The sequence below is a fragment of the Musa acuminata genome, chromosome BXJ3-3 (assembly GCF_036884655.1).
Source record: "Musa acuminata AAA Group cultivar baxijiao chromosome BXJ3-3, Cavendish_Baxijiao_AAA, whole genome shotgun sequence".
NCBI lineage: Eukaryota > Viridiplantae > Streptophyta > Magnoliopsida > Zingiberales > Musaceae > Musa > Musa acuminata.
This window is the reverse complement of record NC_088351.1, coordinates 22231525-22254735: the sequence shown is the minus strand read 5'-3', so window position 1 is coordinate 22254735 and position 23211 is coordinate 22231525. Positions and strand designations below refer to the sequence as shown.

Sequence of the window (23211 nt, the reverse complement as noted above, 5' to 3'; positions counted from 1 at the left end):
TACCATCACCTGACACAGTTGCCTAAACACAATATCAGAGATTGTGCCACGATGGTGCCACTTGTTGGGTCACTATTTGAGCCTTTCACTTTGCCCAACACAATCCATACATGGGCCCAATTGGCCCCTAATTGGGTTGGCCCAATTTCAATCCTAATTATGTGCTAACTATGATATTTAAGGCATACACTAAGCAAATCTGATCCGGTTAGTCTAGGTTTCTTCCAGCGAGTTTCCGGTGATCTTTCGATGAACTTTCAATGATCTCTCGATAATGTTCCAGCGGACTCCCAACAAGCTCCTAGACTTCACGATGATCTTCTTGGTAAGTTTCGATGAGCTTCTTCGGCAAGCTCCTGGACTTCTCGGTCAATTTCGTCAGAACTTTCGATTAACGTTTGGACTTTCGACGAACTCTCGAACTCCCAATGAAGTCTCATTCTTGACTTTGGGACTTCATTTTGCTTTATGCCTTGATCACTATCGTAGTTAATCCTGCACAAATAAAGCCTACTTCGATCTAGACAATTATTATAGAGCTTAAATCATGTTGTCCGGCATGTCATTGGTTCATCGACACTTCATTCGATTCTTCGGTGCATCGTCCTCTCTTGCGGCCTATTGCCCAATCGCCTAGTTGACCTCCATAACTCCATTTTCCTTGGTGTAATTTCCTCTCTTCTTAGCACGATACCCAAATCCATGGCTTGAAGCCTTTTGTCAAAACGTCGACCGATTCTCCAGCTCGACGTCTAATCTTCTGATATATTTCTCTTTGGCCCAACATGATTCTTCTTGCTTTAATTGTTTTACCCTGATTAAAGCTTCCTGCATCACTCAAAACATAGATTAAATCATAAACACTCTCAATTGGCTTCATCATCATTATAGCGATGCTCACGGCTCCATAGCTCATCACAATGCCAATATAACCCCTTTACAGATCGCTCCCAAAGCTCCTCTCTTGTCAACCTTTTTGGTGCAGGGGCTCAGTTGACAATAGGGGGGCTGAGGGCTTCGGTATTGCTAGTCGGGGAGCAACCCTAGTCCTCCGGGCTTCATGGTTCAATCGCTCCTCTTGAAGTCATGCAAAAGAGATGGCTGCCATAAGCGTGTACGATTGTCGCGTTTTAACTTCTCCCCGGATCTCCAACTTCAAGCCCTCAATAAAGGTCCACAATAGTTATTTTTCAGACTAATCATGAGTTTGATTAGATAACCTTTCAAACCTGGTTTGGTACTCTTGAATGGTGGAGGTTTGTCGGATCTTTGCTAGTTGTTCGTTAATGTTCTCGTAATCGGTTGGTCCAAAGCGGATCAACAGTCATTCTTTGAATTGTTGCCATGAGAAGACTCCATGAGTGTGTTCAAACCAGTTAAACCGCTGTATGGCATCCCTTTCAAGATGTATAGCCGTAATTTCCATCATAGATGCATCCGTAGTTTTGTGGTACCAAAAATATCGCTCCATGCATGAGATCCAACTGATCAGGTCTCCTTCCCATCTAGGGAAGTCCACCCTCATGCATGGATAGTAGAGATCTGTCATTAGAGCTTTCCCTCTCTTGGAAGTCAACTCTTCGGGCTTTGTGTGATTGGTGATGGAAAGCCATGTAGGTCAATCTAATTATCTCGCATTTACCGACTTAATATTATCAAAAGAGGGGATTTTGATTCGGTCTCCAATGGCGTGTCATACATATACATATTTAATATGTATCTACATCGTATGTAAATATATATACATATCTAATAGATATATAAGCAATCACACATCACATGAGCAATCACATTTGATAATCATAGACCATAACCTAATGTGATTAAGCCCGAGCTAGTGGGCCGAATCACTCACATCATAATCTATGTGTGTATTGGCACATCTCTATGCCTTGTGATCGTCCATCTCATCTTCGTCAATTCTGTCAGCATCTCGATACATCTCCATGCATCACGATCATTTGTCTTAGCCTCATGGGTCCCACTATCGCCTCCATGCTTCTACTGCATCTCCTTATGTAATTATAACATAATCATAGGCACGTAGGCCCAATAATGAGCAAGAAAAAAAAATAGAGACTCATTGTTAGGATCGAGTCAACACTAAGAGGGTGGGGGGGGTGAATTAGTGCAGCAAATAAAATCACGTCGATTTTGAAATCTCTTTGTTTCGATAAAATCGATATCAGAAATATATTTAACTTGAAAGTGTTCGTAAGAGTGTAATAAGAAAGTAAAGCAAGTAAGGCAGTTTGTAGTAAAGGTAAATTGCAGAAATAGAAATACAAACTGTGTTTTATAATGGTTTGGTCATCATGACCTACATCCACTCCCGATTCGTCTTCCATTGAGGTCACCAGCATCTACTAACGATCTTTCTTCAATGGGTAAAGACCAACTACCCTTACAACTGGATTCTCCTTTTGATAGATTCAGGAGAGAACCTTTACACCCCCACTACATCCTCTCTTAAACTTCACCAACACTTAGAGCTTGAGAGGAGTTCTCACAAGATTACAATAGTGTTTTTCTTTTTTTTTTTTGCTCTGAATTCTTATGTAATCTGAGCAGGGATAAGAAGGGTATTTATAGGCCCCAAATGGATTCAAACTTGGAGCCTAAAAGTGTCTCATCCTTGATTTTTTGGGTACTAACGGTGCCACCGTCTGTAGCACTAACACTGGGCGGTACCACCGCCTGATAGCATAGAAAAGTATGCTCTTGACTTTTCTAGCTCATGGGTGGTTCCTCCTAAATTTAGGTGACCGAATGAGCCTTCCACTTGGCCTAAAATAGTCCCACTTTGGGCCTAGTTGGTCCCTAATTGAGTTAGCGTAATTACATTATAAACTAACCTAATTATGACCTAAAATAACTTAATCTACATAAATATTACAAAGCGTTTAATCAAATATTTTTTGGCATGTCATTAGTTCATCGACGCTTCGTCCAATCCTTCGGCGTATTGTCCTTTTTTGTGGCCTTTTGCCTAATCGGAATGTTGACCTCCGTAACTCTAATTTCCTTGGTACATTATCTGCTCTTCTAGGCTCAATGCCCGAACTCATGGCACGAAGTCTTCTGTCGATACATCAACCGATCCTCCAGCTCAATGTCTAATCTTCTAACATGTTTCACTATGGCCCAACATCTAATTCCTCCTGCTTTAATCAATTTGCCTCTCCTTGATCGAAGCTAGTCCTGCGTCACTCGAAACGCAGATTAGATCATAAACACATCAATTAGTTTCATCATCAAAATTCAAGATTCAACAATCTCCCTCTTTTTTATGATGACAACCAATTGATGACAGAGTTAATCTTAATTCCCCTTATCAATATACCATATCGATAGAACCTTGAATTCAATTTGAATTCAAGCCAAAGCAATTTTAATCATGAATCCAAACAACATGTCATCATAAAATTATGCATAATCAAAATTTCAATACATTATTCCATGCATGATTATCATCATAACTTCTCCCCCTTTGTCATCAACAAAAACGAGAAGTGCAACTAGCAAGTTTTTAGACATAGTTTCAAATCATTACATAATTTTAAGTTTTTGAAACATCATATATCATCGCATAATTTCACGTCTTTGAAACATCATTGCATATATCATTATGCAAGCTAGCAAGTTTTTTTATATGAAAGTTAGTAAATTTTTTGCATCTTTTGAAATGTGCAAGATAATACTTTTGCTTCTCTTGAGATTGCAAGCTAGCACTTCTTGGTGATATTCAAGATAACAAGTTCTTTCTTCTCTTTTGAGAAGTGCAAGCTAGCAAGTTTGCTTCATAGCAAGTTTTTCTCCTTGAAATGTGCAAGCTAGCAATACTTTCTCCCCCTTTGTCATTGTCAAAAAAAAAGGGAAGAATACAATATTGTAATTCTTTTCCCTTTATATCAATTTCCAAATCATGACAAAGATAAAATATCATTCTTATTTTAATATATCATATTAAAATAAGGTATCATTTCATAAAATGATAATTGTTGACTTTCACATTATTTCATCAAAAAATCATAAGTATTCTATGCATTATTCCAAATCATAAATATTTCAAATCATGATGGTATCAAAATGTCAAATTACATTACATCCTACTATGCATGATCATAACTTCTCATTTGTAAGCATGAGTATTTCATGCATAATTTCATATCATTACATGAATAATAACAAGAAAAATTAATTGGGTGATGAGATATACACTTCATGAATACAAATTTTAAGTAGTGAATATCAAAAAACCAAGAGAAAAATTATGATTATTTTTTTATGACTCAAATAGTGAAAAGAAGAATCATAGTAAATGATCTTGATTCATAAAAAAATCTCATGTTATAATTCTAAGAATTCACAAGAAAAATCATGATTAACTAATTCTCCTTTTTAGTAATTAGCAAAAAGAAACATAGGAGTTCAAAAACAAGATCTTGATTCATAGAAAAATCTCATCTATCAAATATCGAGAAATCAAAATCATGATTTGGATAAAATAAATAAATCTCAATCCATAAAATTTTCTTGTAAGAAATGCTCAAGTCATCATCATTATCACTTTAGGCATGATACTAAATCAATAAATTTTTAAATCATTATTACTTGGGTATGCATGCTACCAAAACATACTTTCAAGTCTTCAAGGTATAATATGCATAATTTCAAACCATTATCAAGGTCATAGTTTATTTGCATAAGTCTCTTCTTTAGTAAATTTTAAGAAGGAATCATCAAAGATAGAAAATATTTTGATTCTCATAAAAGATAGCTTAAGTAGAGAAATAAAAAGAAGGTCCATGATTTAGTTGGAAATTTTTCATTCAAATTCAATTTGTCAATTTTAAACTTATCATCAAAATCACTTTTCTTAATTCAAGTGATAACATAAAATAGATTCATCACTTGTTGAAAAAAATTGAAAAGCTTTAGAGATATTTTCAAGAAACATGCATCCTCCCCCTTTTTGTTTCAATTTAAGTAATTTGATTTCATACGAGCATGCCTTTATCTTTTATGCCAAACAAAAATATGCATCATCGTTTAAAATAAAAAATGTAACTTTCATTACGACAAAGATCAATAAGCCATAAATCACAAAAATCATCATGCATAATTTTGAAATATAAGCTCATTAAGCATGATTTCAAATCATCATTATTTCAAATTATTATTACATCATTAAATCATCAAGCATGGTTTAATTGAACATAAAGCATAATCAATAAAAAAAAGTAATACATAAATTATCAAGATACACATTATTGCTTCTTAAAAACATACTTAGGATTAATCTTATTAGATGTACAAGCATTGATTTAAATCTAACATTTTGTTCCCTTATCATGAACATACAATTTTCATAATAAAATTATATATATATATATAATTTTTCTAAACTAATTTAAAAATAACTCATGAAATGCATCAAGTTATTTCAAAATAAGGTAAGTACATTTCGGGAGAGTTACATACCTCATTGTGAAAGGCCACCTCGTCTTTGTTAGTTTGCTCATCATCTTTGGATGCACTCGATTCATCCTTTAGCAACTTCTTCTTTAGTTTTATATACTCATCTTTGGAGTGACCCGACTTCTTGTATTCGTAGCAAGTAGTTGTGTTCTTTTTAAGTTTGTTTTTATTCTTTGATTCTTGTTTAACTTTTTAAGCTTTATTGTTAAGAGTTCAAAGTCATCATCACTTGAGCTTTCACTCGAGTAGTCTTCTTGAATTCTATGTTTTAAATCTTCCTGTTCTTTGGAAGGTTGTTCTCATGTTCATCATGTGTCTTGCATGTCATGTTCATCAAGTTCATCATATGTCTTGCATGTCATTTCATAAGTCATCAAAGTCCCAATAAGTTCTTCAATCGGAAAGGTTCAAGTTCTTTGATTCTTGAATAGTGGTTACTTTAGGATCCTAGTTTTTAGGAAGAGAACATAAAACTTTATTCATAAGTTCAAGATTCGAAAAACTTTTACCAAGAGCTTTTAAACTATTGATGACATCCATAAAACGGGTGTACATATCAACAATAGTTTTGCTTGGTTTCATTTGAAATAATTCAAAATTATGCATCAAAAGATTAACTTTAGAATCTCTAACTCTACTAGTGCCTTCGCGTGTGATTTCAAGAGTGTTCCAAATCTCATAAGTTGTTTTGCAAATAGAAACTTGATTGAATTCATTTTTATCCAAGACACAAAATAGAGTATTTATAGCTCTAGCGTTTAAAGAAAACATTTTCTTCTCTAGATCAATCCATTCATTCATTGGTCTAGAGGGTTTTTGAAAGCTATTTTCCATAATACTTTATAAATTTAAATCCAAAGAAAGCAAGAAAACTCTCATTCAAGTTTTCCAATATGTGTAGTTCGTCCCATTGAATATATGAGGACAAATGATAGAATGATCCTCTTGAAAGCCGAAAAAAGCCATTTCTCTTGGGTGTTAACCCAAATGAGAAAAGAACATGGCTTTGATACCAATTTTTAGGATCGAGTTGGCACTAAGAGTGGGGGGATGAATTAGTATAACGGATAAAATCACATCGATTTTGAAATCTCTTTGTTTCGATAAAATTGATATTAGAAATGCATTTAACTTGAAAGCATTTGTAAAGAGTGTAATAAGAAAGTAAAGCAAGTAAGGCGGTTTGCAATAAAGGTAAATTGCACAAATAGAAATGCAAACCGAGTTTTATAGTGGTTCGGTCGTCGTGACCTATATTCACTCCTGATTCCTCTTCCGTCGAGACCATCGACATCTACTAACGGTCTTCCTTCAATGAGCGAAGACTAGTTACCTTTACAACTTGATTATCTTTTTGATAGGTTTAAGAGAGAACCTTTACACCCCTACTACCTCTTCTCTTAAACTTCACCAACACTTAAAGCTTGAGAGGAATTCTCACAAGATTACAATAGCATTTTTCTTTCTTTTTTGCTCTCAATTCTTGTGTAATCTGAGCAAGGATGAGAGGGGTATTTATAGGCCCCAAATAGATTCAAATTGGAGCCTAAAAGTGTCTCATCCTTGGTTTTCAAGGTATTAGCGGTACCACTACCTACAACACCGACATTGAATGGTACCACTGCTTGACACATTCTAGGAGACTGTGTTTGGGCGGTACCACCGTATAGACTAGCGGTACCACTATCTGACACTGGGTGATAACACCACCCAATCTGGCGATACCACCGCCTGACAACATGGAAAAGTGTGGTCTTAACTTTTCCAACTCATGGGTGGTTTCTCCTAACTTTAGGTGACCGAATGAGCCTTCCACTTTGGGCCCACTTGGCTCCTAATTGAGTTAGCCTAATTACATTCTAAACCAACCCAATTATGACCTAAACTAACTTGATCTAGATAAATATTACAAAATGTTTAATCAAATATTTTCTGGCATGTCGTTGCCCAAATCTCCTCTTCGCGTACAGTACATAATCAAGAAGGGGCTGCCCCTTCTTGCTATCTACACTATCATGCACTTAGCTGGTTTTGCCTAAGTCATGCATCACCCTTGTGTGTCTGTCCGTAAAGGTCAGCCTTCTCGAAACCTCCTATAGTCCTTTAGGACCTACAAAAGAGAAAATGGGTTAGAGAAAACATCTTACTCAGGATCCATAAGCAATTATTTCAATAAACACTTCATAGCCAATGTAAATTACAAATAAACTTTACAAGCTTTAAATGGTCACACAACAAAGGGTCTAAAATGGTCTACCACAGATCGAAATCTCCACAAGTGCCCACATGACACAACCTTTGTTTGCAAGCCTAGGATGGCCACCAAAATCAAAGAAAATGAGGCTGCTAAGCCTACAACCAGCTCTTTATATGCTGTGCAAAGTATAAACAAAACCGAAAAATACAAACATACATAAGCATTACATCAAACACCTCATTTATAATTTTGTCCATGATAACATGCCCCAAATAGAGGCTGCTAACTGAGGAGGAGAGAGGGAGAGGAGAATAGAAGGTGACAGCCAAAAAACCTAGCCCATGACTCTATGGTTCTCTCCTATTTATAGAGGTCTCTTATCAACTTAACCTTGATGGATTCTATCATATTGGGTACTGGATTTTCATCCAACTACCCAAACTTCTTAGATTAGTGGGTCTCTATCTAATAATCTTCTATTGGCTCTTATTGGATCTCATACATAGGATCTAATAATTCAGGGGCATTTCGTTGAGAAATGAAGCGGACAATCTACTCTCAGTAGCACTGATCACCGTTGGTGAGGATTTGATAACTATTATATTCTATTATCTTCAAATGGTCTTTGAACCTATTCAGAGCTCCTCTACTGGATAGATAAGAGAATTGGGGTACTTAGTTTCGTCAATTCTCTTAAGAGTTTAGAAGGCAAAGGTTACTTGACTTCACCCGCCTCCTCGAGGTTATACCCCATACATTGAGCTGGTTACTGGCCTTCGCCTACTCTTTGCTCACACTTCTGAAGCACTTGAAGTGTTTGCACTTCTTGCGTTAAGTTAGTTACTGTGATTCACCTTCTTAATGCCATCGAATTTCTGGAATGTAAGAAGTTTTCACCCCAACTTGGAGTAATTCTCTAATAGATTTTGTCACCTCTAGGATTATACCGTCTTCTCCATCAACCTTGCCGCCTACTCCATTGAGTAGCAAAGGTACAGCACCATGTACTACCTGCTTCGTTCCTTGGTCGTGCACTCTTGCATGACCCGAAGTCCTTCACTTTTGGCTATCTTGATGAGAAGCTCGTTGACACCGGTCTTACGAAGTTCCTTGGCCTTTGCCCTTCAAACTTGTCTCGGTACTTGGAGTTTGCCTCTGTATACTCCACCTCCTTGGCCCCTTTCACGACCAAGCACTCTCCCTTTATGAGAGTAAGGGATCAATGACTTTCACGGAAGTCCCACCTCTGCAGTATCATGGAGCTGCCATGCCCATGGCCCTACTATCCGTCGCCTCGCATCTGCATCCCTTTTCTTCACGATCAGTAGATATGTCTCTATGGCACTTCTCTGAGTCCACCTCCATTCTAACTGATACTTGATTTTGGGTAGCTAAGTCCCTCTGGACTCGTCGTCGCTTCCTCACCCCTTTCGACCCCCTGCTTCAACACCTCTGTGTTCTCCAAGTAGCTCCCTTTGGTCGATGGAAAGACAAACTGCAACTCTCATGCATAGCCTCTGCCATCTCGTTATAGGATTTGCACCGATTCTACTCTCCTTAGCTTCCTTAGTAGTAGCATTCGCTAACTCGACCTTATCATCTGACTTGCCGGGCTCCTTTAAGCGAATATGGGCTCTAAAGCAGTCCAGCTCTCTAGTTGCTTCGATCATACCTCTGCATGATCAAGTCCCTCCTATGGGACTCACTAGTACTTGCATTCAAACTTTTTCCTTGGTGGAACACAGCCCCTGTATGCTAATGACTAAGGCTTTCATCCGATGTAAAATTCGATACATGCATGGAAGATCCGCCTCTACAATACCATGGCCTTCATTCCTTGAATCCATAGCCCTTCTTGCCATCATGTTGTTCACCGAAGTAGAGTTTCCAATAGCTCCTAATCATACCTCCGTATGATCTAGTCCCTCACGGGACTATGTTATGTGTATTGCATTGCCACGAACTGTTCCACCATGATCCACTGCACCATGTCACCTCCTGGTAACATCTCTATTGCATTCTGATCCTTGTGGGATAAACTCGAATTGTGATCCCTCCATGTGTGGCCTCTGCCAATTTATCGCAAGGTCTCTTCCACCTTCGATTTTGTTCGCTCCTTTAGCAATCGACCTTCATCCACCCACTCTTGGGTCACACGTAGATGAAGCACCGCTCTAGGACAGTCCGTCGCCTAGTAGCTCCAAAGTCCATTAACTTCGCTGAAAATGGTGCACCATTGTCTGGATCCTGGGCCTCTGCCCCTACCAATACAATCTCTGCTACGTATCGCTTCCTGCCTAGCAACTTGACTGGCAACACTATGGTATATTCTTCAAGAGTACCCGCCTCCGCATCCTCTTACCCCGTGCCAAGGCCTTCTGAACCCAACTTCGCCTCCGTAAGTTGAGTCGCTTTAGTTTCTCCATCAAATGCTTCTCCGAGATAAGATGCATGTGCCCAAAAGCTCCCTTCGTCTTTGGCACAATGCAAGATGAGTCTGCTCCATCAGAATGAATGACCCATGGAACAACATGATCCTACTCTTGCCTCTGCAAGAGTTCATGTCCTTGACTTCTGTCCAAGGAAAGCACTATGCCTCTGCTCCATGTTCCATCTTCTATGCTGGCTCCCTTCATGCAGCTTGGGTACTTCGCCAAGTTACACCCAAGTTGCTCTGCTCCTCGTTTTTGCATTGAGTTGATGTTGGCCCTCGCGCCCACTATTCCACGGGTCAGCCCACCCTTAAGCTTGATCTCCATATCGACTCTAAGTGTGCCTTTATTTGTATCGCTTTGGGTCACTCCCCCACTTGATCTCACAATGCATCCACCAATGCATTCTCTCAAGCGAGATCATACGACGACTCCTCGTCACTTGCTCGGTCCATTGAGCTTCGTGGAGTTGTTTGTTGAGGTACCCCTCCTCAATATGTATGGTCTGTCCCACATGATTCTCCCTCTAGAGAGTCGGAACTTATCCCTCCTGGATAACTATCCCATTGGAGCAACATCTCTCTTCGTTTCGGAGACCACCATCCTCTTGGACTACTCTGATTTGCTAAACAAACTGTGCATTACTCTACCTCCTGCAAACGCACTTACTAGATTGTGACTCCATGTCAATACAGCCCCCGTTACATCACTTAAGGCCTAGCAACATGCTGAACTCGTTGCACACTTTAGCCTCCTATAGACGTATCCTTCATATGCCGAAGAGAAAGTTTTAATGCTCCATGGTGCTGAGTTTCGGTCACCTTGGGATAGCCGCGAACATTCCATTGTCCGCATACAAGCCCATGCATGAGTACTAAATTATTCGAGTTAGCAATTCCCCTCACCTTTGTGAACTTTGCATAACTCTTTCGGTCGCTAAGCAACTCATTCTACCTTGTATGGTCTCGTCCTTTACCAAGCGTCTCGCTTGCCTTTAGCACCATCAAGTATAGTTGTCAACGTTAAACCGTAGCTCAAACTCAACCATCCCAACCTTTGTGTACTCCGTATTCTTCCAAGCTTGCCTTATTCTCATGGTGCCTCTTGCGCGAAGGGTTAGCCATTCCTCTAAATGCCAATCTCAAATGCTCGCTCTTTTGAGCGACTCCTTTTTCCCTACATCTCTATGCCCATTTTTCCCCAAACGATTACGTGTGTGTTGACTGCCCTCAACGCAGCCCCGTTAGGTCCCCCCACATTTGTATGTTAAGTGTTTCTATGAGTGCTTGTCCCGCTCTAATACTATATGTCATGGACTTAGCTAGTTTTGTCTAAGTCGTGTGGCACCCTTGCGTGTCCGTCCGCAAAGGTCAACCTCCCCGAAGCCTTCCATGGTCCCTTTGGACCCACAAAAGAGAAAACGGGTTAGAGAAAACACGTCACTCAAGATCCACAAGCAAATATTTTTAAAAACACTTCATAGACAATGCAAATTACAAACAAACTTTACAAGCTTTGAACAGTTGCACAACAAATGGTCAAAATGGTCCATTACAGACCGAAAATCTCTCATAAGTGTCCACATGACACAACCTTTATTTACAAGCCTAAAGCGGCCACCAACCCAACTAAAAATGAGACTATTAAGCCTTCGGCTGTCCCTCTACATGCTGTGCAAAGCATGAACATACCAAAAGACACGGATATACATAAGCATTATATCAAACATCATGTTTAGAAGTTTGTCCGTGACAATGATTCATACCTATCATAACTCTTTCTAGCTCAGTGAATTATTATCTCCATAATAATTCACTCCATTCATTAAATCAGACATACTATGCCACTACGCTGTAGTCCATAGATAATATAGGACAATCCAATCCATTAGACTTGTCTGTTCTCAGTTACCATATATTTATAGTCCCTCATCCATCTAATATCTCAATGACCTTATACCGGGTAGAATGCTGTCAAGGGCATATGGTTTCTACTTGAGTCTTGCTCTAATAAGATTCTCCCGAAGAACTCTTTATCTCTCAATCCGAATGACCCTAGTCAAGATTTGCCTAAGCAAGAATAAATGAGATATTTCTCTTATGACATCGAGAGAGGATGATCCTCTATCGATACTCAATAATCTTCGTAAGGTTGGTTTTCACTCCCGATGACCGGCTATGCTAGATCTGAAACATCTAGGTCTATAAGTTTGGTATCAAAGAGTGGAGTACTCATATAAATATCTTTGGTGTATCAAGTCTAAGGACCAGATACACCATGAGGATGATGTAATCGTTGTTTGATAATGAGGTACCATCAACCATCTAGCATTCTGTGAGCGAATCAATTAGTAAACTTATTCTCCAATGAGTACTTATGTAGTATCCCTAGTGTCCACATATGAGCAACTATGAGACTGCCACCTCCATTATATGGATAAGCGTACAGTATATCAATCTATCCGGTCATCTCGATATCCCTCTCGAGTGACCTATGACCAGGATTATTTAGGGTTTGTGTTTAAAGATGAATCGATCTCATTATCATGATCTCATCATGATCTGATTCCCATTGCACAAATCCACGGACATTACAATATATATATAATAAGTAATATAAAGTAAAAAATTAAATAATAAAATAAATAAAAAGAGTATCATATATGTCATCACTCATGTGATTGACTTGCAGGGCACCTATGACTTATATACCAATGGCAAGAAAGCTAGTAATGATGCTCGCTGACCTCTTCGACATTCCTATTGCATTCATCGAATAAAGTTTGGCAAGATAATTTAGAGGGGAAAACAAGGACTAATTTAGGCCTAAATTGAATAAATCAAATAGTTAGTTTATTTTGAATCAGTTTGGTCTGATTCATATCAAGCAAACTGATTCAATCAAAAAAAAAAAAAAAAATCAAAATGAGCAACAGATATTGTATATCATTATTTGATTTTATAAAAGGTATTTTGGTCATATCTTAAAAAAAGTGATCCCTTGATAAAAATAAATAGAGGTGTCGTATGATAAAATTTTATTATTAAAAACTTTGTGTTTTTAGTAAAATGTCCAATTGAGTTTAGGTGAGATAAGTTTGAGTGGTTAGTTCAGTTCAGTTAGCAGATGAGTCAGTAAAAATATGTGAGAGATGAAAGAAAAAAAAAAAAGGATAATCTCGTACCGTTATATTAGATTTGATTTATAATTTAAAATTAAAAATTAAAAATTAAACATTTTTAGATTGAATTGATGTGAAATATGATGTATGTTTATTCTGATCATTTTGATTAAGACATAATTCAAAGTTTCAGATGTATATTAATTGGTGACGTCTTAGGCCAGATTTGATTTGATTTAACAGGAAGTCAAAGCTAAAAAGATTGAAATCAATATCCCTAGTGAAAGCCGCACATTACTCCACCACCATTTCTTTCTTTTGGACGCGATTATACGCCACGGCGATGTCGGCCACCGAAGTCTCCAAGAGTCGGTGGATGACTGTACAGTGGGTCAAAAAGACGCATGTACGATTTGCTTTTGTCTTTATCACGACTTTTCTTTCTCGGCAATACGGGTGGTCGGGTCGTTTGTCGTTTGCAGAGGTGGGAGAAGAAGGGAAACCAAAACATCAAAATTTCGCCTTTCTTTTTTTTTTATATATATGTTTCTATCATTATCATTGATGCCACATTAATGATGGTTTGATTTTCGTATCCACCATGTCGGAAACATCCTTTAACGTGTACAATAATAGATGGCCGGTGAGTCATTAAGAACGGAACACCTCTTCTCTTCTGTCATTAAGTTGACCCCTGCTTTGGAAACTTCCATAGATTTGTGTTAGGTGAACGAGCAGCGTTGAATGAATTTAACTATTGCATCACAATAGTTTGGCGTCTCTGACAAAACGAGCTAAGAATGGAGGGGGAAATCAACATCGTCGTACCGATCCATCACTACGCGCCAGTCGACTTTGTTTTTGTCTTCCGTGTTTCCCAAGTCTCAAGGTTGGTGTAGTCAAGTAGCATGAACGAAACAAATTGACCGAATGATGTACTCTTAAGCATGGCCATGGACACGTCATGCCCAATTCACCAATTTACATCACACAGATGAAACAAACACAAATATCAACAGAGTTACACGGTTCTATAGCAGCACAAGTAACAATTCTTTTAGACAAGCGCATGGTTTCCAATCTATATCTATTGCATTCTCTACCATGCATTTGAAGCTCTGATTTAATAGCATTGTCATATGCACCTGGGGAAGTGGACTTCACCCACATACCCTCCAGCCATTGCCCTTCGTACATTTGACGCAAACAACCTGGGGTTGTCACGTAGAACTGCAGCTGCATCAAGGTTTAATGGGTCCTCATCATTTGGTTGCTGTGTCCAAAAACAATAACAGCCAATTACGACAGTTACTGGTTATATGCTATAAGATATACATTGAAACAAATTTCTTTCAAATTATGCATCCAGCAAAAAAGCTATTCAAGCAAAAAAACATTATTAAAAGTGCTAAAAGATAAAACATTTAGAACCACTTGGATTGTTACTTATGTTCATGGCAAATTGAAAATTTCTGAATAAGAGCCACTTGGATTTAAGCTAATGATCATCAAAACACGTAATGTTAAATGACATAATACAAAAACAAACTTTTAACATAGCAACAGGAGAAGCTATGATAACAGGTGGACAAAGAACATGTAGTTATCCCCACAATGTTCAAAGATCAGCAGATGAAACAATGAAACTGACGGTTTGAACACAATCAGGCAAAAATGTCTCAATGCACTCATCATTCATAGCACGTGTTTAGGAAGAAGAAAAACACCTTTGAGATGGATGACATGACCATATACTTGAATATCCAATTCAACAATAATGCAACAACTCATGGATTTATGAACATTTCAGTTACAGCACCTTTATATAATTTTAGTTTCAAAACAAAAAAATTCAAAACAATATATAAATGTATATATCTAAAGGTTCAATAATATTGGACTATAACACTGGTAGTGTCCAATCTAATGGCAAACAATGTCTCTTATAATGTGATCTTTTGATGCCAAAATATTCTTTCATTGTCCTATTATATTAGCAAATTAACAACTATACAAATCATAATAAAAAATGATAATTTAAATATGAAATTAACTCTACATGACCAAACCTATAATAATTTTATGTATATAAGGACAATAAGAAAGTAGCACCAATCTGAACTAGGAATACCATGAAAAGAAGAATCAAGCCATAGATAACAGTATTAATGTTAAGCACAGGCTTCCAATCTTCACGCAGAATGTTCAGGCAGACATTTCCCTCCAAGTCAATATTAGGATGGTAAACCTGGAGTAAAAAATAATTATAAATCTTATGCAATCAAAATGGCAAGATAAACTGACTACTGCCATAAATGAAACTTTTACCTTTGTCTTGCACTTAACCTTTGGTGGCTCATGAGGATAAGAAGGAGATACTTGGAAGGTGAAAACAAATCTACCCCCCCTAAAAAATCAATTAGAATATTATAGTTAAACATGACATACAGAAATCACTATAAGAATAAAATAATATTAAAAAGAAAAGAAGAAACCAATAGGAAGAGAAGTGGGTGCTTAACAGTATTTAGGACAACTTTAAGTATCATAAGTAGCAGACAAATTCTTCACAGGAACAAGACTAATTACTGTAACACAGAAGAAACTACGAGAGAGAGAATAAATCATATTCAAAGTAAATAAACTTCTGGATGTTCATAAGTTAACACAAAACAACATTTTAAGTATTAACCTCCAATATAAGGTGACTTCTTGACTGCTGGAACAGTTTATGTAAGCATATCAAAAAGCAAAACGTTATTGGCAGACATTACTTACTGATAGTATCCTTCATCAGGTCTGATGCTGATCTCAAAGTTCATCAGATCATCCTCGCCATTTGGAAATGATATGATAGTGCTTTTAGGCAGATTGAGTTCACTAATATCTGAAAAGTAAAAATAATAACAATTAAGTAAAAGCCTGCAATCTTTTTAAAAGACAGGAAATTTCAGATCAAAGAGATCAAAAAGTTGTTAGGCAACATAACTAAACTGTTCCAAATGTAAAGAATCCAACATAATCTATCTGATCTCTTAACAAGAGACTGCAATCCATCAACATGTGGCATTCATAGACAAGAAAGAAAAACAAAGTCTTGCAAAACAAAAAAGTACTTCCATATGTTAGGTTATCAGTGTTAGGTTAATCAAGAGTTGCTTTAAAAGCAGAGCTTTACATTTGCTATGAAACAACTTATTAGATGAGACACAGTAGCACCCACACACTATATACCTCTAATTGATATTACCAAACAAAAGATATGTCTAGGAACATCGCTGAATGAGAGTGGAGAAAGCTACAAATAGATTGTTTGCAGTGCATTAAATAAAGGTATTAAAGAATTGTTGAATTTTTAACATTTTACCAAAGGAAAACATGCTAAAATCACTTCGACATGTAAAGATGTGTTTCTAGTAATCCCAATGTTATCAAAATTCAAAAGCAGTAGATGCTATAAGGCATCAATATTCTATATTGTCCAAGGCACTCGCCTGAGTAAAATAAAGCACATATCTTACAAAAATTATAAAATACATTTAAGGATAAAGATAATCATTATAAGAAGAACTTCAATCAAAACATGAGTTTTGTATCAAATGGCATATGCAACATGATTACCAAGTATTGGCTGCAGAGATAGTGGAGAGGAGGGAGAAGAGAGAAGAGGGAAAAGCAAGGAGAAGGCAGCAGCAAGGCAACGCCAGCAGCAGCTATTGTTGACTGCAAAGAGAGAAACGAGGAAGAGGGAGGAGGACAGGGAGAGAAGCAGTAGGCAGAAGAGGGTGGCAACAATGTTGGTTGTTGGTTACAAAGAAGAGAAGAGAAGGGGAGAAGAAGAGGGGCGAGACAACAAGTTATGATCCAGTTAAACTTCTATACACTTCAGAGAAGCATGGAGAAAAATAAAATCTTTGATATCCTTGGCAAGAACCAGATAAAAGTTGCAGTCCAATGGACCGTCTGGTTTAAGGGTAATCGAATTCATACTTTAAGTACAGATGCCTAAATCACAATCAGAAAGTGACCTCTAAATTCTTACAGTAAGGTAAAAAATTATCTATGTTCACTGCAAATAGCTAAATTCTTGCCATGCCAACTACTTTGGCATTATAAGATCCTTGTAATAAACAATACAATGTTTGAAAATAGTGATGAAGCATTAGTTGAAATAACTTAGAATCCTACTCCAAGTTAGACAAACCTTTGTGAAGACGCAATTCTCCAGCACTTTGCTTCTTGGCAGGAGCATTTCCACTGGAATTTGCTGCATCCTGCCGCTTTTGGTCCTTAAGTTTAAAAAGCTTTATCATTGCTCTGCAGTAAGATAGAGAAATAAACAAGAGAATGAGTACTTTCATTCGTTACTTCATGAATGAGCTTGTAAATTTATAGAGGATCTAAATCCCTAAAAAGTCAAATACAATTGTCCTATTACAGTCCTAATATATCAGGAATAAAACTATACATGTAAATCCTAAAACTATCCTACGTAAATTAGGAATACAACTATTTAGGAATCTAATTATATAGGAATAAAACTATATTCTAATTAAAAATACAGCCTATATAGAAATATAGCTTCCATATTCTGAGAATATTGTGCCCATGTTCTAAGAATACAATTTCCATAAGGATAGGAATATAGCTTCCATATTCAAGGATTCCATTTACAGCTTCCATGTTGTGTGATTCTCAAACACGCCCCCTCAAGCAGTTGCAAATATGTTTGGCAATCCACAAGTAATTTATGGAACATGACCTGGTAAAGCTTTCGTCAAAGCATTGACTAACTATTTTGTGGCTGAAATATAAGATGTGCAAATTTGTCCACTATCCAACTCTCTCTAACAAAATATTGGTCTATTTTAACAAGTTTGGTTCTATCTTGGTGAACAAGATCATGGACAATATTTAGGTGAACTAGATCATGGATAAAATTCAGATGAACTAGACTGTGGACAATATTTACAGTAGTTTTGTTGCCACTCTACAACATCTAGGATTACTTATTCTGTCTTCAAGTTTATAAATATTGTCTTTAGCCAAATTAGTTCACAAATTCCTAATGTCATGACCCTAAATTCAGCTTTTACTCTTGATCAGGCCACTGTTAACTTTTTTTGCTGCTCCAAGTGACTAGGTTTTCGGCTAGACATGTGCACTAACCGAAAGTTGATTTTCTTTCTTTAATGGAACTAGCCCAATCTGAGTCTATACAGGCTTCTACTCAAAAGTTCTTCCTTGTTACTAAAACATAATCCCTTCACCAGGTGCAGCCTTGAGGGGTATCTAATCTAGATCATAAGTCTGAGTATACCCCTTAGCAACAAACTTTGCTTTGTAGCTCTCCAAGTTTCCATCAGCTTTGTACTTGATTGTATAAAGCCATTTACACCCCATGGTTTTCTTCCCCTTTGCTAAGTCTACAAGTCCATGCTTGGTTCTTCTCCAATGCTTGTATTTCTTCCTTAATAGCTTGTTTCCAAGATTCTTTTACTCAATGTCTCTTGGATAATAAATGGATATTATTGGTATGCCAGCCTCGTTGTAAGTGCTCTATACAATTGTGAGCGTTTCAATAAGGGGAAACTGTGAAATAGGGTGAAGAATGCAAGTTCTTATCCCTTTTCTAAGAGCAATGGGTAAATCAAGATCATTGACAATGTTATTGTTATGATGTATAATTTGGTTACCTTTTCCATTACCAACCTTGGGGTCAATAACTAGAGCAATTGAATTGTTAGCTGGCTGCTTTTTTCTAATATATGCAAAGAGAATCAAAGGCTTTTTTGCAGGAGACATAAGAGAGTGAGGTGTCATTTGAAAAGAGAGGTAGAGTGGGGAGATAAGGAGTATAAAATTAAAAATCTGAGGCAAATTGAGTAGTTGAAGGACTATAATTAGGATGGGTTTCTAATGGATTTGGTAAGCATAGATTTTGAATAGGTTCCTACCACCTACCTTCTTCATTATGTTACTGTCACCAAAAAGAGGATTGATTTTCCACAAAGGTCACATCCCTAGAAATGTATTCTTTCTTGGTGATTAGGTGATAGCATTTATAGCCTTTTTATGTGAAAGAATACCCTAAGAAGACACATTTAATAGCTCTAGGATCACGTTTTTCCCTCAGGTGACTATGAATATGAACATAGGATACCCTTGGTGGTAGTTTGGAAAGTGCTCACTTAATTTTTCCATAGGAGACTTGAAATCAAGAATCCTTCAAAGCATTTTGTTTGACAAATAGGTGGCATCAAGATGGATTTCCCCCAATAGATTTTAGGTCTATTCATCCAAAAAAGAAAGTCCGCAAGAAACTTCTAAAAGATTATTTTTCCTTTCAATAGATCAATGTTATCACTGGGCGTGGGGCACTCGCCTAGGTGCTCAAGCAAGACGAGGTCCAAGCGCCTTACATGCATCCCCAAGCACGTGTTTTCACTTGGGCGACGCCTATGCGAGTGCCTAGGCTGGGCGTTAGGCAGCCCAGGTGCATGCCCTAGTGTGGTTGCACCTAGGTTGAACCCCAATTGGGTTCAACTAGGCAAGCAATTTAATCCCCACCCTGTGCGACTCTACTCCATTGCGATGTTTCTTCCTCTCTTTCATTGGAAAACTCTAGGCACCCTAGACTCCTACTCCCTCCCCTCCCCACCAACCCACACACCCCCCCGCGCCTCTTCCCCCTTCTTCTTCTCCCCTCTACTTGCTCGCTTTCTCTCTCATGTCCCCTCCCCCCTTCTCTATCGTAACACCCCCCACCTCAAGAAATGGCCCTCACTCGCACCCACACAGTGGTGGCGACCTCTCTCTCTTTATCTTGGCATTCTCTCTGCCTCTCGCTTTCTCCTAGCATCCTCTTTACCTCTCTCTTTCTTTCAATAGCCCTCTTTGCCTCTCTTTCTTTTGGTAGCAACCACCCCTCCTCTTTGTTCCTTCTTGTTGTGAACCCCCTATCTGCCCTCCTCCCTTGCTTCGCTCATATCCTAGACTTCCCCTGCATCAGCCTCTCTCTTTTATCGTCTACCCTCAGCCGACCTCCTATTCTCAATCCGCTTGTAGAATTATTTGAACTCTTGTTTATAATAGTCAATTCTTGTAAATAATAGTTTATGGATTGTGTTAATTACTATATTTGTGACCTCTATAATTTTGAATCGTTAATTTTTTCTATAATTTTGATGTTAATCTTCTTTTATTTTGTGATCTTTTTGTTAGATTTAGATAATTTAGTAATTTAATGTTTTGTAGATAGTTAAATGAATATATTTGATGTTTTAATGGTGACAATTTGAATATGAAATGATATGAAACTGATATTTTTGTCTAAATTTTATTTTAATGATTGATTTTTTTCTTAATTATATTTTCTATAATTTTTATATTGGGGAGCACCTCACTTTGCTCGAGCGAAAACCTAGTGCCTCGGGCATTTTCAATTTAGCACCTATGCCTTTGATAACACTACAGCAGATACAATCAAATAGTTCTAGCGCAACTATCTATAAAGGTAATGATCGACTTCTGTGTCCAGGAAGAAACCCTAGCAATGTAAAAGTCTTGCTTTTTAGAATTCAAAAAACCTAACCCTAGCAATGGAAAAGTTTTGCTTTTTAGAATTCAAAAAACCTAAATCATTAAAAACAAACTAATATTTTTCTTAAACTTACCATTGATCACATTCATTTTCACTAACTCAAACTGACATATGTTCAGTTATGGTCTCAAAATATGCCTTTGATCCGGAGACTCCACTCCTTATGATGGGAGTGCGATATGTATCTTCTCTATTTGCTGTTTGGATGTTGAGATGTGTTGTTTAAATCTTTTCAGGGCCACATGGAAGAAAAAAATAAAGTTGTGTGATATGTTTACAAATGACAAGTCTTTATTTTTAAACTAGTGCACCATACCAAAGACTTTACTTTTGGATTGCAAGATACAATTATCTTGTTATGTTATGATACTATTTTAGATTATTGGCATCTTTTGGTTATTTTGGGTTGGAAGTCCATTTGGGATGTAACGATTGTAAACTCCATAACTGTAAAAACTTCAAGTAGCTGGTCTTTGTAAAGCACATAAACTAAGCTATTTATCTACTTGTAACCAAGTCTTAATAAGATCGAGACAAATCAAGTCTAAACAAATAACCCCAATATTTCCTGTCATCTAAAACAAGCCTTCTTCATGTTCCATTAAATAGGAGCTAGAGCACTGCTCATATTATGAATACTATGATCTTGTTTCTTAATCTAAGAAGAAACTTTACCAGGTCAACCAATATCTGAAGGGGAACTTAATGGTCCATCAAATTGGAAATAGGAGCTAGTAATCCATATTATTAGTGAGTTCCGAAATCTTTTAGACAATCATGATTAGGAACTTAATGGTTCATCAAATTGGAAATAATGAATCATATTTTTAGTAAGTTGTGAAATCTTTTAGACAATCATGCATCCGAATGTAACTTGATATGAAACAACATGATGCGGGCCTCTAATCACAACAAGATGCAGGGCTCCAAGTCTCAATGTAAGTACTACCTTTTGTTTACAAGCAAGAACCATGCATTAACTTTTGATACACAAGAGGTAAGGTATAACAGATTTACAATGTCATTAGAAGGAACATAAGATGAAGAATATCAAAAGAAAAATAATTAGTAAGTACAAGGTTATCGACCTCCAAAGACCTAGCGTAATCACATTCACTCGTTTGGACAGCGATGACCATCAAATTGTAGAAAGACGTAGCACATATTAAGTTCATACCTCATGAGCAATAATAATATTAAAGTTCTAAATGGATTAAATTGAAATAGTAATCCGATAATAAATCAGAAATTAAAACAATCAAAATAGGGAACAAACATGTTTTCAGTTGAAGGAAATATTTCCAGTATAGAGACGCGCAATGAACAAGACCCTAGAATCTTGAGAGGATAGACATGTAAAAAAGGCTGAACCTATAAACGAAAGGCACTTGAAAGGATCGGGATGGGAAGCTCGACTGCCTTATCGAGAAGAAGAGGTGGGGAAAAAAAGCCAACCGATCTTCCAAGCACGAGGAGTCGCGTCATCTTGGATGTAAAAGGAGGAGAGAAGAAGGGATGACAAGAAACACGAAACGAAAAAATAGGCTCTGGATTATTGTGGAAACCTCGTGAAGGCTTATCCTGGAGAAATTATAAGGAATGATGCATCTGCTATTAACCCTAGTCACAACCGGGCGGAGAAAATGAAACGGATCTCCTTCAGATACGAAAAAGAGAGAACCAGAGAGAATTCCTTTCTCAGATCAATGATGGCATCACATAGAGCAGAGATGAGAGGATGAAATAAGTGGCGGACGCACCTAGTGAGACGGCGGAGGAGGAGGAGGAGCAAGGTGGCCAACGACGATCAATATGGTTGGTGGCCGCCGATCACGATCAGGAAAATCGCTTTCCTTTCCTACGAAGGTGATGGATGGATCGAGGAATATAAAGACGCGAGGAAGCATAGGGCGGCCTTGGAACAAGCATGCTGGGGGTCGATTGAGGTCTCTTTATGTGCCAGATACACATCAGTCAATCAATGAGCCGTGGGTGGGTCGCGGCTCGAGCCGGGCTGAGCCGGGCTGAGCCGAACTCCGTTATGGATTTTGTGATTTCTGGGTTCAGATCATGTTTGACCCACTCGTCAGCCAAGTTAAATGGTGGAAAGTTGACTCGATTATACGAGTCAATCATGATGTGTCAGATGTACTTCCTCACTCAAGCTTTCGTTTTTTCAGGATCGCCCACGAACTGAAGCCTGGCGTTGCCGCTTAATGCCATTTACAAGGAGTGCGATTGATAAGCATCCGATGGATCCTCATATGGAGGAGGAGCCATGGAGCGGATGGATAGATGATATTTTGGCCAATAGTTGTGTACGTACTCGACATCCAAGAAGGGGAGATTGGAGTGGATCATGTTAAAATAGTAGCGA

At 37.7% G+C, this 23211-nt stretch overlaps 1 protein-coding gene across 1 annotated transcript; it reads right to left on the bottom strand.

Annotated features, from left to right (window-relative positions):
- Positions 1-14153: 14153 nt before the first annotated feature.
- LOC135633284 (NEDD8-conjugating enzyme Ubc12-like) lies at positions 14154-22752 on the bottom strand. The gene is made up of 6 exons (XM_065142586.1): positions 22595-22752; positions 17436-17548; positions 16010-16118; positions 15560-15638; positions 15363-15479; positions 14154-14504 (listed from the first exon to the last, which is right to left on the bottom strand). The coding sequence occupies exons 2-6, from the start codon at positions 17542-17544 to the stop codon at positions 14367-14369; spliced, it is 552 nt and encodes a 183-aa protein (XP_064998658.1). The 5' UTR covers positions 17545-17548; positions 22595-22752; the 3' UTR covers positions 14154-14366.
- Between the last annotated feature and the right edge of the window lie 459 nt (positions 22753-23211).

Excerpts from the sequence above, each read along its gene's own strand:
- LOC135633284 (XM_065142586.1), bottom strand. The coding sequence starts at position 17,544 with ATGATAAAGCTTTTTAAACTTAAGGACCAAAAGCGGCAGGATGCAGCA. Across the intron at positions 16,119-17,435 it reads AGAATTGCGTCTTCACAAAG|ATATTAGTGAACTCAATCTG; the intron begins GTTTGTCTAACT and ends TTTACTTTTCAG. Across the intron at positions 15,480-15,559 it reads AGGTTAAGTGCAAGACAAAG|GTTTACCATCCTAATATTGA; the intron begins GTAAAAGTTTCA and ends TTTTTACTCCAG.